Source organism: Pollicipes pollicipes, unplaced genomic scaffold (assembly GCF_011947565.3).
Source record: "Pollicipes pollicipes isolate AB1234 unplaced genomic scaffold, Ppol_2.1 Scaffold_7261;HRSCAF=8764_pilon_pilon_pilon, whole genome shotgun sequence".
Classification (NCBI taxonomy): Eukaryota; Metazoa; Arthropoda; class Thecostraca; order Pollicipedomorpha; family Pollicipedidae; genus Pollicipes; species Pollicipes pollicipes.
The window spans coordinates 2,413,015-2,430,363 of record NW_023597054.1 but is presented as its reverse complement, the minus strand read 5'-3'; the positions used below and the strand labels follow the sequence as shown (position 1 = coordinate 2,430,363).

Below are 17,349 nucleotides of genomic sequence, written 5' to 3'. Positions count from 1 at the left end.
GAAGGAGGCTGCCCTTGCGCCCCGGGGCCCGTGCCGGCCCAGTCCTTATCAACGCAGCTGATGGAGCCGTCGCCGTGTCGGAGCTCGACCAGCCGTGAAGCATCCATCACCGGCACCTTTGTTCGGCCGTTCACGCCATCATAAATTCTGATGTTTTCATCATGAGACGGCAGCGGCGGCGGCGGCGGTCGGCGTCGGCCAGCCCGGTGGCCGTTAGCGCCGCTGTCGAGCCGGTGCTCGGTCCGCCGGCGGGCAACACGGCCGGCCGGCTGTCGCGCTCCGGGACCGGGACCGGGACCGGCAGCGTCGCCTGATGCGCGCAGCAGGCGGCTGACTCCTGGCCCGCCAGCACGCCGGCAATAATGATGGGGCGAAGGTAGCCATCCCCGGCCAAAACTGCCCAGCGGGTAACAGCTGGCGATGACGCACAACCATTTTGCCTAGACGAGGTCAGTGAGGATCCTGCTAGCAGAGTCCCTTAAGACACACGAATGTATTGTAGAACAAAGTATAAAATTCGATACATCCATGCAATACCACCCATACGCTGCAACATGAAAAAATAATACCGGCCAAATGGATTAGCCAGGCCGAAAACTGGGTTCCCTATCAATACTTGGCGGGTAGAAGATGCTCTCATGTGCGCACCAGGCAAGAAACGAAAGGTATTTGGATATTACCAAATAGCCTTTGTTCATCGCACGTTGGGTAAGGAAAGCGAAAATATATAAACAGTAGCAGTATATTCGGCTACTCAGTTATGCCCACCTGTCGGTGATGGATGCTTCACGGCTGGTCGAGCTCCGACACGGCGACGGCTCCATCAGTAGCAGTATATTCGGCTACTCAGTTATGCCCACCTGTCGGTGATGGATGCTTCACGGCTGGTCGAGCTCCGACACGGCGACGGCTCCATCAGTAGCAGTATATTCGGCTACTCAGTTATGCCCACCTGTCGGTGATGGATGCTTCACGGCTGGTCGAGCTCCGACACGGCGACGGCTCCATCAGCAGCAGTATATTCGGCTACTCAGTTATGCCCACCTGTCGGTGATGGATGCTTCACGGCTGGTCGAGCTCCGACACGGCGACGGCTCCATCAGCAGCAGTATATTCGGCTACTCAGTTATGCCCGCCTGTCGGTCCAGATGTTGCCTCGTTGATAGCTCGCCCCTGCTGGCTGTTCCGGCACGTCACGCGGCGACATCGAGCTCCCTCTCATGCACCCTGTGTGGTCTTACTGTGGACATTAGCGCTCCACTACCGACCAGCTGTTTGAGCCCCAGCAGTCTTCCCGTTGCTAAGGAGTCCAACTTTCATATCATTTTCCCTTGTTACTTATAATTGACCTTCTGTGGACTGGCCTGAGGCAGCCCTGCCCAGCGGCACCAATGATACTGGCACCCCTGAGTTGATCTGCTGCATCTCGTCTCGTGTCTCCCAACTTTGCAGTTCCATCAGTCAGCCCGACGTGACCTCGTTTCCAGCATTGCATGCTCAGCTCTACGCTATCAGTTCCAGCACTCTGCCAAGAAAGGAAATCATCTCGCTGTTGACTCTGCGGTGACTGGGACTTGGCGCTTTGCCAGATGGAGCGTTCTAGGGGATACGAGTCGTTACCACTCGTTGGTTGTGATCATCAGCAGCTGATTACTGCTCAGCTGATGCGTCATCTCGAGGTACATGCTGCGACAGTACAGCATCCACCGACTGCCAACGAGCTCAAGGTGCCTCTAGGAAGGTCTCCCCTATTTGGGAGAGCTATGTTCGCTGCGCGACGGGGCCCGCCTGCTGGGACGGATCAGCTCGGTCGACCCTGGGACCAGCGCTCTGGCCGGGCCAGCTGAGTAACTCAGAGGGCCCAAGTCTCGGCGCGTGGCTGCCGGTACAGCGATCTCGGAGGCCGGCTGGCGCTCCTCAGCTTTTCGTGACAGCATATTCTTGTAAACTTGGTCGACGACTCCGTGTCCGAGTTGTCATTTGGTCTTTGCTTCACGATCCGTGCGACACGCAGGATTATTGGATCGACTCATCGCGTCATTTCCGTCTCGGAGACTCGGTGCGGCATCGATCCGGTGGCAGCTGCTCGTCTCTCGAGCAGCGTCTGTCGCCGTACCGGCCAGCTCCGGTGACAGCTGCAGCTATCTGGGGCGGAAGCCGGCCAGCTCCGACGACAGCTGCAGCTGTCTGGGGCGGGGGCGTGCCTCATTCCCGACCAGCACTGGTCCTGGGATGGCACGGCTAGGCTGTCCCCAAAACCTGAGCAGGTCATATCAGCGGACACCGTTTGTGCAGTGGATCGGGACTGCTGCAGGGGGAGGGCGGCTGTGCGGGGGTCGGCTGCGGGGAGAGGGCGGGTGTGCGGGGGTCGGCTGCGGGGAGAGGGCGACTGTGCGGGGGTCGGCTGCGGGGAGAGGGCGGCTGTGCTGGGGGTCGGCTGCGGGGAGAGGGCGACTGTGCGGGGGTCGGCTGCGGGGAGAGGGCGACTGTGCTGGCGGTCGGCTGCGGGGAGAGGGCGGACTGTGCGGGGGTCGGCTGCGGGGAAAGCTTGGCTGCGGGTACAGGTCAGCTGCGGGGAGAGGGCGACTGTGCGGGGGTCGGCTGCGGGGAAAGCTTGGCTGCGGGTACAGGTCAGCTGCGGGGAGAGGGCGACTGTGCAGGGGGTCGGCTGCGGGTAAAGCTTGGCTGCGGGTACAGGTCAGCTGCAGGGGGAGAAGGCGGCTGGCTCCGGTCGTCTTCGCTCGGACCCGTGTCAGTGCGCTCCTGATCGGATGGCGGACGGACGACGGACCGGCAGCTGCGGGCAGAGAGGCGGCCGGCACTCCTGCTGCCCCATCACTGAGTGGCGCGGCGTCGGGCAGCTCAGAGTCGCTGACAAAGATGAGCTCAAGAACGGGAGCATATCAATAGCTCTAATGGCGGCCGGAGTGGCCTATTGCACGCTATGATAGCATGGGATGATGACCTGTCAAGTAGGTCATCATAGTGAAACACCCCATTTCGTATTGGTCGAAAGAAAGAAACGTGATATAGCATTTACGGATCAATCTTCTTTTCAGAGCTCCTGGGAATTGCTATCTATCGGACCCGACAATATCCGTCAGAGGCTCGGGTTTCCAGGAGCGGCACATTGGAGATCAGGTTAGGGCACTCACATAGCCATATCCCTCGAGACCCGCTTAATTCGAAGATCTGCTGGTCGTTAATACAGAATTTTCGGCGATGAAGATTGCTAGCCGCCATATTGTGGAAATTCGCTGATGGAAGTTGAGAATTTACCCAATAATGTGGGCATTCATTTATGGCAGATGTGACAAGTGGTTGCCGCTTGCGTCGCTGCGCGAGGAGGCTACGCCGCTAGCGCCGCCATCCACGACGTCACGGTGACTTGCACACCACCTATATGAAGAGGATCTCCCTCAACAGGTGTTGGCCATTTATAACTTGTGGATCAGTCGGACGCATTGTCCGCGCACCGGCTGCGTGACTCAAAGGGGCCGTGGCCCCTGGGCTTTAGATCTGCGTGCCGGCGTCGGTTGACGGTCCCCGGCATCCGGAGGTGCCGTCCGCGCACCGGCTGCGTGACTCAAAGGGGCCGTGGCCCCTGGGCTTTAGATCTGCGTGCCGGCGTCGGTTGACGGTCCCCGGCATCCGGAGGTGCAAGGCTCACTGTCGCTCGAGCTTTGCGGTGTTGCCACAGGGAGAGTCAATGTAAAGCAGTTGACTGGCCCACATACCTTCTCAGTGCAAATTGTGTTAAGCTTCCATTTGTGCTACTATGAACATGCATATTCGATTATGCCGTTCACAGGCCCTCAAATCGCGTTGGAAAAGGGTTTCATGCAATAAATAGCAGCGCCTATCCCATGTTGTACGGGCGAATGCGGACATTTTGTGCCAACCTCCTCGTCACTCTAACACGAAAGTTCCGTTCTGCCTTTTTAACGCTCATGAAGTTCAAGATCTAAATTACGTAAGTTGTTAGTACATTTGCGAGAAACATAATGCATGCAGATAACACAGCAATAATAGCCTTATTCTTTGCAGCATAAACCAGGATAATGGAGAAATAGATGCGTTGGTGTTTCGGCAACATGCCTTCATTGATATGGACATCGGAAGTAGTATTTGCATCGATAAAGGCATGTTGCCGAAAAATCAATGCATCTGCCTCTTCGTTCCCCTGTTGTTGTTGTTTTTTTTTTAACGAGGAACAATTCTTTATTACCGTCTTAAGCTCAAAACCTATATCTCATAGGCGTTTATTGCAGTCAAATATGTCAGGTAAAAACAGACTTCTACTTAATACCGGTGTTTTGCGTAGCTTTCGCAAAAGTACCACCTTTAACCAATACCTGACGTGCTTGTGACTGTTTGTGGTCGTTTTCGGTGGGTATCACCATAACGCCATTCGCCTGACCGATGCATCATTGCTGGGCTTTTTCAACGCTGGGAAAACATCAGGCGTTTTAAGTAAGGTTTGACTGCACTGAGGATGGATTACGTTATATAATCGTTTTATGCTTACTTTTTGATCGAACGATCTTTAAGTTTAGGACATTCTTCTAGCTGGGAATATCAGTATTTGTGAGAGGCTGTTTTGTCGAGCTACTCCAGCGTTTGACAAGCCGACACTGCCTGGCCGTTTTGCAGCTCAACGGTATTGTTCGTCAGAGAAAGTCCAACACAAGCAGCACAAGCGACGACATTGTGGTTGAACACAATCGCACGACTGGCAGCTTGGTGGCAGCTAACATGCTGGCGTGCTCATACTGCCAGGGTCCGTGTAGGTTACTGCCGTCTCGCTGTTCTGGTTGCTGCTCACGGCCGCACGACATCGAAAGAGGACGACTCAACACAGCTGGACTATGTCCACGTAACTGTACCAGTCAGTTCACCAGTCAGTCCACCAGTCAGTCCACCAGTCAGTCCTCCAGTCAGTCCACCGGTCAGTCCAAGAGTCAGTTTACCAGTCAGTTCACCAGTCAGTCCACCAGCAATCCACCAGTAATCCACCAGCAATCCACCAGTCAGTCCACCAGTCAGTCCACCGATCAGTCCACCAGTTGATCCTGGCCAGAAGTTGCCCGCCCGCTGCCCCAGTCCTCCGCGTGTCCTGCCGCCTTCCGCTGCTCTGCGGTGTCAGGGGACACCAATCTTGCGAATAATATTGTCAGGTCGCAAAGCGGTCAGGCAGTCCTGGCTCGTCGAAAGCTGGAGTACCGTAAAAGAAATGGCCTCACGCAAACATGGACAATCAGTGGCGCGCGTTGTGTTTTGGCTTTTAAGATGTGATTAACTGCACCAATTCCTCATGCGTCAGTCAGGTAGTACTGAGCCGTTTCAATTGCATAATGTATTTGCAGTAAGTCTTGAGGAGGGAGCCGGCACGTTTGTGTAGGTCACGGGAGCCAGCGCGGTCAACGGCGAACGGAAACCACGCGCTTGCCGCAGGTATTTGTGAGTGGTTCTGGCTCCAGGGACGGGGATGCGCTTGTCGGACAGGGGCAAAACAGTTCAACACCATATACCGCAAATGCTGCACAGGGCGTGCAATGAGCTTATCTAGATGCCGCGATCCGACGTCCTATGTCGACAAGAGGACTGAGACAAATGGCGACATTTGGTTGTCCCACACCAACAAAGTTGTTTTCTAAGAACAAGGTTATCACCTTCCATTGCTGCCTCTGAGTGCTGCTTGTGTTGAGCCGCGCCAGTCACGTCGGCGTTTTTCGCAAATGTCTCGGCCTATTCTTTTTTAGTTGATTCCGAACGCTTTGTGGAATGACCTGTTTGACACCATACTCGCCCATTACGACAGCAGAGTTTGGCTGCAGCCATCCGGAGGCACCTTGTACGTGTCATCAAATGCATTGACACGGTCCCGTCGTATGACCATGGAGACCCCTTGACCTCCCGCCAACTGGCACCTTCTGGGTCAAACATTCGGGCACATCCGGGACTGAACGCCAGGTACCTACCACGTACGGCAGTCAGGAGTCTAAACTACCCGGACACGACAGTCAGGAGTGTAAACCACCCGGACACGACAGTCAGGAGTCTAAACCACCCGAAAACGACAGTCAGGAGTCTAAACCACCCGGACACGACAGTCAGGAGTTTAAACCACCCGGACGCGACAGTCAGGAGTCTAAACCACCCAGACACGACAGTCAGGAGTCTAAACCACCCGAAAACGCCAGTCGAGCCGGCATAAACGTACATATACCGGTAATTTTCCATTGATAAACCACCAAACCGCAAGCTTGCAACAGGCTGTGACGTAGCTGCTTCGGCGAACGACACGGCCGTCGTCTGAGGACCTAGCGCCATTGGTTTGTCTCATGGGGCGGAAGCTCATTTAACAGTATTCATTATTTAATTCAATATCAAAGCGCAATCCAAACATTCTACACACAGTTCACTCAGTCCCTTTGGACGGTTACATGAAATATTTCCAAATGAATTGCGATGGTCAGGTGAAAAAGCTATGACAGTGATCACAGATGGTGTTCGCAGCCTGGCACACATTTTGGCTGCGTACACAAATTCTAAGTGAGATGGCGTAATCAGGGCAGCTTTGCGGAGTTGCATGAATCATGCTGAAGGAGGCTCAAGTGAATGTCGGCCGCTGGACAGGTTCATGTCTCAGGCTGGCAGTCTCCAGAACCTTGATAGTCTGCCGTGGTGGGGTGAAGTGGGGAATATTCGGAGATAGGTGCTGTCGCTGTCGCTGGCGTCCCACCTGCCTTACACACCAATATGTCGTCGCGCTGATCCATATATCCAGAACTATACAACAAAGCAGTCACACGACCGGTGCGCAGTCGACCGTGCGAGTGGCGGCCGTCGTCGGCGGTGCAAGGCGGCGATCGCCGACGCTGGGCGGCAGCACGGCGCCGGCAAGGAAAATCTAGAAGGCATTCCTCCGTTCTGTGACTTAGTTCTTAAAGGGAAACTCCGGTTCAGTGCTTTTATGACATTATTTTTGGCAAGCCGTATTTGAAGCTTTCAAGTTTGCTTCTGCTTGAGATGCTGCTAATTTTAGAAAATCGCATAGGCTTGTTTTCTGAATGCTGCTTGAGTCATGCTGGTAAGATCGTGCACAAGCCAAAAATAACTGCTGCTGTGTATATAAAGCACGGCGATGGGAGATCTACCTATCTCCGAAATGTGTTATGATAGATTAGAAGTGGGCAAAATCCTCCATCCCCATCTCCGTCGCCCGGCCTTGCTTCCCAGGAAAAGTTTCTTAGCATGCCCCTGGCCTGTCCCCTTACCCACTTTTTAAAACGTTCTTACGCCTACGCTTCAAGGTGCGAAAAGAAGCCTGGACCTCCAACGATTCATCAGACGAGTCAGACGTTCAATGGAAGATCATAATGGGTTGGGTTGGCAGGGTTGGCAGGGTGAGTTGAATTGGTTTGGGTTCGATTCGGCTGAGTCGGATTTGATTGGATTGAATTGAATGAATTGGACTGGATTCGGTTGGATTGGATTGGGTTATACGATAGGGTTGAGTACGGTAAGAACAGGCTATCGCCTACGGTGATTGCTGTCCTTGGCGATCTCCATCCCTGATAAGTTGGTGCGTAATATCCCTATCCCTGGCGATCCTGCTGGATATGAATGCTCCTGGATTGGAGGCTCAGGGCCCCGATCCGGACCTAGACCCTATTTCTTATGATAAGGCACGCGCCGAGACTTGGACACGCCAGGATGGGGGCGAGGACTGGCGTTTGCCGGCCCAAGCCCACGCCCGCCATTATTGGTTGACAGACTGGATTGCTAGCATCAGCGGCGCTGTCGCCTCTGCCAATCAGGGCGCCTGTTGAGTCGGTGCCGGCTGGCCTTCGCCGGACGGGGCAGTTGCGCGTGTCCGCGTGTCTGCTGCTGCCTCGTCAGCACCTCCTGCGGACGGCCACCAGCCGAGCTCTGCCTCCACAGGCCTCCTCCCGACAGCTGCCGGGGCCGGCCAGCCTCCGCTCTGGCTCCTGAGACCTTTCCACCCAGTTGCTCTGACCAGGCACCGCCTCGCTCTGCCTCGATGCGGATTTCTCTCGTCAGGGACTGCTCTGGCCAGACGGCCATCGATCGCGTCCGCGTCCGCCGCCGCTGGCGGCCGGCGGCCCCGTATCGAGCGCTGGCCGCGCCCGGCCGCCGGCGCCCGGCCTGGGCCCTGCACTGCACGGCCACGGCGGCCGGCGCACGCCGCCGGCCCAGCAGGACAGTCACCTGACACACTGCTGACCCAACACGACAGTCACCTGACACACTACCGGCCCGACACGACAGTCACCTGACACACTGCTGACCCTCGAGCTATAGGATTAGGAGTAACTGTGTGACTGCATAGAGGGAAACTACTCGTTTACACCAGCAGGCCTGGTTCCTTCGATCACCTCATTCGTTCCACACTCAAACACTAACACAAGATCTCGTAAATTCAGCGACACACAACACGACATGGATCGCAGCGGCACACACGTTTGCTTGCCGACGGAGGTGCTGCTGCAAAGCACACATTACCTTGTGATGAATTACGGCAACTCATTCTATCAGCACTCTGGCACGGAATGTGCTCTCCATGCGTCGCATTTGAATATCTATATATTGCTACCTAATCGATCAGTTCGCGTTCATGCTTACGGTTCCCTCAGTCCGACAAGTTGATTGCGGGAATTTCATCGTTTTTTGCTCCACTACGGGGTCTTTCCTGCTAATGCTTAACTACAAAGCAACACAAAGTTATAGCAAAATGATAAAGATAGAAGCAAGCTCACACACTCACATGATCACACACACACACACAAACACACACACACACACACAAACACACACACACACACACACACACACACACACACACACACACACACACACACACACACACACACACACACACACACACACACACACACACACACACACACACACACACACACACACACACACACACACACACACACACACACGTACAGACATGCATCAGTCACTGCTTTCATACCACCGTCCACCACACATGACCACTTACGATGCCTCGCAAGACACGAGCGCAGCATTTGTGACATGGCATTGAACTTGAAATCATTGATCAACGGCACACACAGCAACCATATTACGTGGTGCAACACAAGAAAGACAAAGAGAAGTAACGCATACATACACATCAAAGACCATACTTTCATACAACCTTCAGGTTTGCCATACATGCTCACGCGGAAGTATGTACTAGCACTATGTTTTTTCTTCAAAAGCTTGCAAAGGCGTAAGAATTTAAACAATTCGAAAATGAGGGCCGGACGATCATTGCCGATTAGCGATTTCATACAAGGTGGCGTTCCATATTTGTGACAGATTTCCACAATACCCCGTCGCTGACGCGCAAACTATGGGCATTCCACAAACTTGCGTAGTACTGGTCGAGGGCATACCCAACTCTCACAGGTAGGTCTTAGTTCTTGATCCATGAGGAAAGAATGGGTATATCTAGAATGTCCTAGTCGTAGTCGTAGTCGGCATAGGATGATTTCTTCGCGCCGGTTGGTCCTCGTTGGGAAGTTCCATTGTCCTACATTCCTCTTTACCACTTTCAGTGTTGTATGTGGTCCGTGCCAATGCCAGGTTTTGTTGAAAACATTTCTCATGGCGGAGTGCAAAGTCGGCAGGTACTCTCTATATCTTATTTGGGTTTTTAAGTATTTCGTTTAACAGCACTGCCGCTTTTTCCTGCGCACCTGCTATTTAATTTACTTCGATACCACAGTGACCTGGAATCCACACGATTTTAATCTCGTATCCTTTTTCCAGTAAACGGTGCGAGGTTCCAAAATATTTATCCCCATTGGATGGTTAGAAGTCGAATTTTCAGTGCAGTGACCACCGACAAAGAATCAGCGCATATTACACATTTTGGTATACCCTTGCTTTCCACATATTTCATTGCCTGAGGTAAAGCCACGGTTTCAACAACGAACGCTGAACAGTTTTCCGGCAGCTTAAATAAATTGAGCGTAGCTTTCTCCGTGGACGTAGGCACCGCCCACTGCCCAAGTAGTTTTTGAACCGTCCGTAGAAACATAAGTAACATCAGGTGTATCCATTCTTAGTTCACAAAGGTCATTTTGCATTTGACACACATTCAGAGTACTCTTATTTTCATTCGTGAGTTTTTTGGTTTCACATTTGCGTAGCTTCTAAGGTGGCATGGGACATTTATTTGACTCTAAGTCATGGGGAAGTCGAATTCTATCTCTTTACAGATGCTTGTCATTCTTTCGCACAGTGGAAAACCAGAGATTCTTTTCGTATATTCTCTTTCCACTTGGTGTGAAGAAGCCGTTTCAGTGGTAAGCCTCTGACACGGATGATTGTCCTCGCCCCGTGCCTTCATGCAGCATCTTATTGTCAATTCATGTCGTCGAAATCGAGGGGGAAGAATATCTGTTTTGGCCTGTGATGGAACGATAGGCGAAGTTCTCAACGCCCCCGTTGCTATACATAAGGACACATTTTGAATACGTTCTAATGACTCGATCGCTGTGTTATTGGGCCCATCTAGGATGGGGCATGCGTACTCCAAAGTGGGCCTGATCATTGCTTTGTAGATGCGTATGAGGGTGGCTCTATCCGTGCCACAACGTCGGCCAGCCAGACATTTTAGAATTGATATTCTTTTTAAAGCCCTTGCCTTGGTATGCTCAAAATGTTTATTCAAGTGAGTCTGGAGTCCAACATGACTCCGAGGAATTGTACATGTTCAGAATAAATCACAGGCTGGTCATGAATGCGCTGCACTTTGAAGGCGAAAAAAACAAGCCCCCAGTGGTCCACCCAGGCTCAATCGTCATCATACAGCACGTTGGACATATTTCTAGGGGCACCATTAAAAATGTCATTTATCGTGATGTTGAACAGAATAGGGAATATCACCCCACCCTGCACAAGTCTATTTTCTTGTTCATATATGCTGTAGAGTACACCGCATTGCACCTGGAAGGTTTTACCGTCTAGATAAGACTTTAGGTAATGCATTAAGTGGCCTCGGAAACCGAGCCGGTACATTTTCGTGAGGAGTGGCACCTTCGAAGTCAGGTTATATGCGCTCTTTAGCTCAAGGAAGACCGTTAATGCCTATTTATGGTAAAAAAAAACCTCTTCTGACCTCAGACTCCAGTCGAATTAGATGATCAGAGGTGCATCTTCCCGTCCTAGAAGCACATTGATACTCTGATATCATGTTATTTTCTATGCACCATGAAAAGCTTTTGGCCACCATCCTTTCCATTAATTTGCTGAAACACTGGGTCAATTGAATCGGTCTATACGAGTCAGATTTATCGCCCGGTTTGCCAGGCTTCATAATTGGAGTAATAGTGAAGTGTTTCCACTGGACCGGAAAGTTTTCCGAACATCATATATAACGAAACATTTTAAAAACTTCCTCTAACTCTTTGTGTCCGAAGAAAGCATAATTTATTTTATCTGGCCTATCGAGGCGTTTCTTTACGATGTAATGAACTGTTGGACCTCATCCATGGTGAAAACTGTGTTACATACCTCATTGTTGTCCGAAGAAAAATTTGGCACTTCTTGTATCAGTTCATTTCAACGCTGACACACTACCGGCCCAAAACGTCAGTCAGCTGACACACTGCTGGCCCAACACGACAGTCACCTGACACATACAGTCACCAGTCACACGACACGACAGTCAGCTGACGCGCTAACACCAGCTGGCAGCACAGAACTCGTTAAGCGTGCTGAGGAAGCACGAGTAGCCCCAACCGACCAGGGCCTCGCCCGCTATCGCCATACACCGCGCCTCTGGCTACGAGGCATCTCCTTACCCGCTGGCGCGAGACGCTGCTCTTCTGCCAAACAATGGCGCAGTCGTTAACCCAGGCATACCGTTAGGCACAGGCCAAGCCACGTGATCTGCTCAACAAATGATGGAAACGTTTGCGTGCCGTGAGACTGCTGTTGAACCACCTGGGGCTGCATGTTGAATAGCTGACATCATCAGTCAGCAAAACTGTCACTGTCAGTAAAACCTGAAGGAATGAGGCTAAAAACGTGGCTTATCAACACCGATCCAGTGGTATAGACAGCGAGGCACAGCCAACACGCTGCCTCTGGCCTACGGCCCCCCTCTCAACGTGCCTCTCAAAGTCCGGAGGGGCCAGAGAGCCCGGAGGAGCTGAAGATCAAGAGCCTGATTGGAGGGCCCGAAGATCCCGAAAGGTTGGTCGTAAGTTGTATTAGGGACCCCGACCTGTGGACCCAGCCCCTCACATGCTACTCAAAGGGCCTCTTGTATCGATTGGGACCCCGTGGCACATCGAAAGCCCCTATGTTGGCCAGAGGCCACCAGCACTAAACCTTCGGCTCCGTGTCGGACTGAGCCCTGGTTAAGCCTGGCGGCACTGGCCGCCCACTACAGCAGCTAGCAACACTGGACGGCGGGCACCGGACGCGCGGGCGCAGCCGTGTGCTGTGAAATATTTTCGAAAGTATTTCAAAAACATTGCTGCTGTTAAAACGTTAGACTGTGGCATATCTTTCACCTGTGAAATTTTAAGACATTCCTCTGCACGTATAAGCCGTTAAACCACCGATAGACATTCTACCATCAAGTTTTCGCATCCATACGTAAACATACACACATTTCACGATGGCATTCATTACGCATTACGAGTTCGTGGTGCCGAAAATGTGAATCCGTTCTTGTTGAAAGTCTGAAACTCGCAAAGGTAAAATATTCATCCCGGTCCTACCTGCTGAATGTGCGGTTTTATTTCATAACGGGTTCAGAGGTACTTATTTCTTACATGAGGTCGTTTTCACCTGGGTCCACGGGGCTTCAGCCCCCCCCCCCCCCTAACACATCGGATTCGAACGCAGCTCTTCGCCAAAATATTCTCAATGCAATTCCAGAATCTGTCAATCAGGTAAACTGGTTTGGTCTTGAATCATATGGACATTACCACCCGCAGCGGCTGGAAGCGCTCAGCAGCCGTAATTTGGCAGCAAGGCTGGCAGATAGCCGAGTCAAGATGCACTGTAAGCAGCTGAACAATGTTTTAAGGCCCCGGGACAAACTGCCATCGATAGTTCCTTCATCATTGACACGCTACGTGCTCACCTATTTACGTGTTTCGAGCATGCTAGTCTGTGCGCAGTGCGTGGGCAGGTCAATGACAATGGGCCAGGGGCTCGCTCGTAAAAAAACTACCCCGCCGTCGCAAAGAACGGTAACCCCTCCCCTGTGAATTCTGGCTCCACCCCGTATCCCCAGACAGATGACGTGCGCTGCTTATATCAATACACTTGTCCGACCCATTGTGATCTACAATTTACGTACAATCTACGGAACTCTCAGCATCTCTGGAACGCCGAAAATTGCAGCAAAGTATTCGATACTAATATCTTGATAAAGGGTCCTCTTAACCAATATAACATAAGTAGCTCCGGTGCGATGGTTTATTCGGTGCAGTCCGATGTTTATTCGGTGACTGATTCTTTCAGTTTATTGGCTTCACAATAGAGCATGACTTGCTTCACAATGCAGCATGACTTGCTTCCTCCACACTCCACTGTTTTCCGGTTTGTTCTAGATAAAGAAAGCAAGAAAGTGCTATTTGTGCTTGATATGTGCTATTTTTAACAAAGAAGTGCCTGCCACGTTTTATGCAAGAGCTTAGCCGACAAACAGTAAACAATGTGAAATGTCCGACAGGTGAATGCAAGACATTACAACCACTGCACGTGGCTGTACCGAGCGCCCTCTTGTTGCCACACGCGCGGCGAAAGCCAGCCCGAAGCCATGGAAAGAATGGCGTCGCCATCCAATCCGTCTCTCTTTGTAATCCTCTCGTCTCGCCCCAGTGCACTGTTCTAGAACCCCGCCAGTGTAACGGCCTCGTGCGAGCGCGCTAGAATCCCACCAGTGTAACGGTCTCGTGCGAGCCCGCTAGAACCGCGCCAGTGTAACGGCCTCAGGCGAGCGCGCTAGAACCCCGCCAGTGTAACGGTCTCGTGCGAGCGCTCTAGAACCGCGCCAGTGTAACGGCCTGGTGTGAACGTGCGCTCCTTGCTTCTAGAGCGGGGAGGAGCTGGCGGCTGCAGCCATGCTGCGGTCGGCGCTGCTGGTGACCGGTGTCGCCGCTCTGGTGGCCGACAGCGAGGTTGCCTGCCCCGCCGGTTGCCGCTGCACGGTGTCGCCGACGGCGCGCTCCGGCCAGCCGCTGCGCCAGGTGGTCTGTCGCCAGCGGGACCTGGCCGCCCTCCCCGACGCCCTGGACAACGGCACGCAGGTGCTGGACCTGTCCTTTAACCGACTGCGCGGTGGCCTGGCGCAGCTGGGCCAGCTCGACCAGCTGCGCGAGCTGCGGCTGGACAACAACCGGCTGCAGGCGGTGCCGCGCGGCGCGCCGCTGCGCCACCTCCGCCAGCTACGTGTCCTCAGCCTGGCGCGCAACCAAATCCGCACCGTTTACCGGGACACGTTCCGAGGGCTGGGCCGGCTGCGGGAGCTGGTGCTGGCCTCCAACCGGATTAGCTTTATGGAGGAGGAGACGCTGGCCGAGTGTACAGCGCTGACGGCCCTCGACCTCAGCGGCAACCTCCTGACAGCCCTGCCGGCCGCGTGGTTCCGCCCGCTCGTCAACACCACCACGCTCAATCTGTCGTACAACCGGCTGCATCACGTGGCCGCCAACGTGTTCGGCGCGATGGCCGCGCTGCGCTGGCTCGACCTGACCGGCAACCAGATCCTGAGCCTGGACGCGGGAGCGCTGCGAGGTCCGACCGCTCTCGCCATGCTCAACATCAGCCGCAACCGGCTAGCGGTCGTGCCTTCCGCGGCGCTGAGCGGCGCCGCCGGTCTCGACCTCGTCAACCTCGGCGGTAACCCGCTGACCAAGATAGAGGCCGGTGCCTTTATCCGCCTGGACGTGCGGGAGCTGCAGCTGGCGGCGCTGCCTGAGCTGCAGCTGATCGACGACGGCGCCTTTACCGACCTGCCGCGGCTGGCCGTACTGTGGCTCTGTGACAACACGGCACTGCGCTACGTGGCGCCCGGGTTTGTGGCGCGCGCGCCAGCGCTCCGCCGCCTCCTGCTGCACAACACCAGCCTGGCGAGCCTGGCCGGCGCGTGGGCGGCCGGCGCCGCAGCGCTGGAGCTCTCACTGCACGACACGCCTCTGCGCTGTGATTGTGTGCTGGCCTGGCTGGCGTCCGGCGGCGGCGGCAGCGCGCGGCTAGCGACACCTGAGCGGACGCGGTGCACGGCGCCGCCGCCGCTGCGCGGCCGTCGGCTGGACGAGGTGGGCGCGGCGTCGCTCGGCACCAGCTGTGGTCCGACGCTGGTGCCGCTGGGCCCGGCCGAGCGCCGCCTCAACATCGGCCAGCCGCTGACGCTCGAGTGCCGCGCCGCTGGCCGGCCCGAGCCGCGCCTGCGCTGGCTGCCGCCGCACGCCAACGCCAGCCGTCCGTCCGGGACGCTCGTGCTGCGCCATGTGCACGAGGCTGACGCTGGTCGTTACTGGTGTCTGGCGGAGAATTCGCGCGGCTCCGATAACACCTCGGTGCTAGTGCGCGTCCAGGAGATGGACATCCACCTGTTCGCTACCGGCGTCTCGTCGCGCTTCGTCACCCTCGTGTGGAACGGCACGGCGCGTAACAACTTCCCTCAGTACGAGCTGATGTACCGCGCGGTGGCGGACGACTCAGCCGAGAGCGGCGCGGCGGAGGGCGGCGACTACCTGTCGCGCACCGTCACGCCCTTCAGCCGCTCATACACCATCAGCGCGCTCCAGCCAGACACGCGCTACCAGTTCTGTCTCAGCTACCACGACCGCCACGGCCGGCCCGTACGTATCTCGTGCACGCACGTGCGCACGCGCGACGCCAGCTTCATGTCACAGGGCATCCGACGGGAGTGGCCGGCAGCGGCGGCAGCTGTGGCCGGTGTGGCGGTGTTGGTGTTGGCCGGTCTGACGCTGCTGGCCGTGGCGGCGCGCCGCTACCGCAGCCGACTCTACGACGACGTCGACAAAGACACGGCCAGCATCCCGCTGGAGAACTTCTACAGTCCGCTCATCAGCCAGCCGGGCAGCAGCTGACAGTCGCCGTGCGGCGCCGGCCGCGGCTCGGCGCCCTGCTCGCGCCAATGCACCCCGCGGCCGACGCACCGCACACGCCGCCAGTCGACGCCGGCCGCCGGGCCCCGCCTCCACACATCGCGCGGCCCGTCCCGCCAGCCGCAGTGCGACTGTGCCAGCCTGCGCGGGACACCCGTCCCAGCGCGCCGTCCAACAGACGCCAGCGCCACCGGCGCCCAGCGCCCGACATCGGCGGCGCCTAAGGAGCCGACAGGTGTCGCTGTGTCGCAAGGAGACGTCGCCGACGGCATGGTCATGCGCACTGACCAGTCAGTGGCGGACCCAGTCGATATCGAGACGTTGCCTATTATTGATCAGGAGCTGAAGAGCTAGGACGGTGGCTCAGTCGCGACCGGCACGTCCGGCGGAGCTGCTGGTCCCGGCGTATAACCTGAACATGGACTGCGACTTCCGCACTTAAGCACCAAGTATTAGTGAATTAATGTGCCAAACACTACGCTTAACATTCGATGCACCAGCGCTTTATAAATGCACAGGAGAGGTTGGATGACTTGTTTGCTGCTGCGTTGCTGTGCGGAATGGATGAAAACGAAAAGGATGTAAAAAGTGGTTCTTAATAAAGGATGGTGTTTCGGTCTGTGCTATTTAATAGATCACCATGTCAGGCGAAGATGAGGCTGCCAGGCCTGATAGGCAGCCTGTGTTGTTCCCACCTCTGAGAATTGACAGTACGACCAATGTTTGCTCAATGCCTTCGTTGCATCAGTACCTCCTGCTGCACTGAAGGTCGATTATTGTCAGTTGTTGTCAGCTTGTAAGAACATAACGCCGAAAAACCAATACCCTGATGTCGTCCTTGCTTCCATCAATCATTTGACGTCATTGCATCTGTACCGATTTCCAGGCGCTGCCTGTTACAGCAGACGCTGCTGCGGCACAGCTCCGCAGGGCCGGGGCCTCGGCGCCGCGGGCTGGGGCCTCGGGGCCGGGGCCTCGGCGCTGCACGCACGGGTTTTCCGGCCGAGTCCCTGACATTGTCGGAACCCAACCTAATGGAACCGCTGCGGCTGATGTCATCGAGGCGAACCAACGCGACGGAGATTTCAGTCAGCTTCCCGCAGCGCGAACAGGAGTCACCAAACGTCTACTGTAGCAGTCGATGCAGTTACGAATACGCACTAAGTTCACCTAACTTTGGCGCTGTGGCACCAGCCTTGGAACCCTA

General features: G+C 55.0%; 1 protein-coding gene across 1 annotated transcript; it reads left to right on the top strand.

The window, feature by feature from the left end:
- Positions 1-961: 961 nt before the first annotated feature.
- On the top strand, positions 962-16,124 carry LOC119112452 (chondroadherin-like protein). Its single transcript, XM_037236651.1, has 4 exons — positions 962-1,050; positions 14,183-14,315; positions 14,454-15,154; positions 15,488-16,124. Exons 1-4 carry the CDS (start codon positions 962-964, stop codon positions 16,122-16,124), a joined length of 1,560 nt encoding a protein of 519 aa, XP_037092546.1.
- Positions 16,125-17,349: the final 1,225 nt, after the last annotated feature.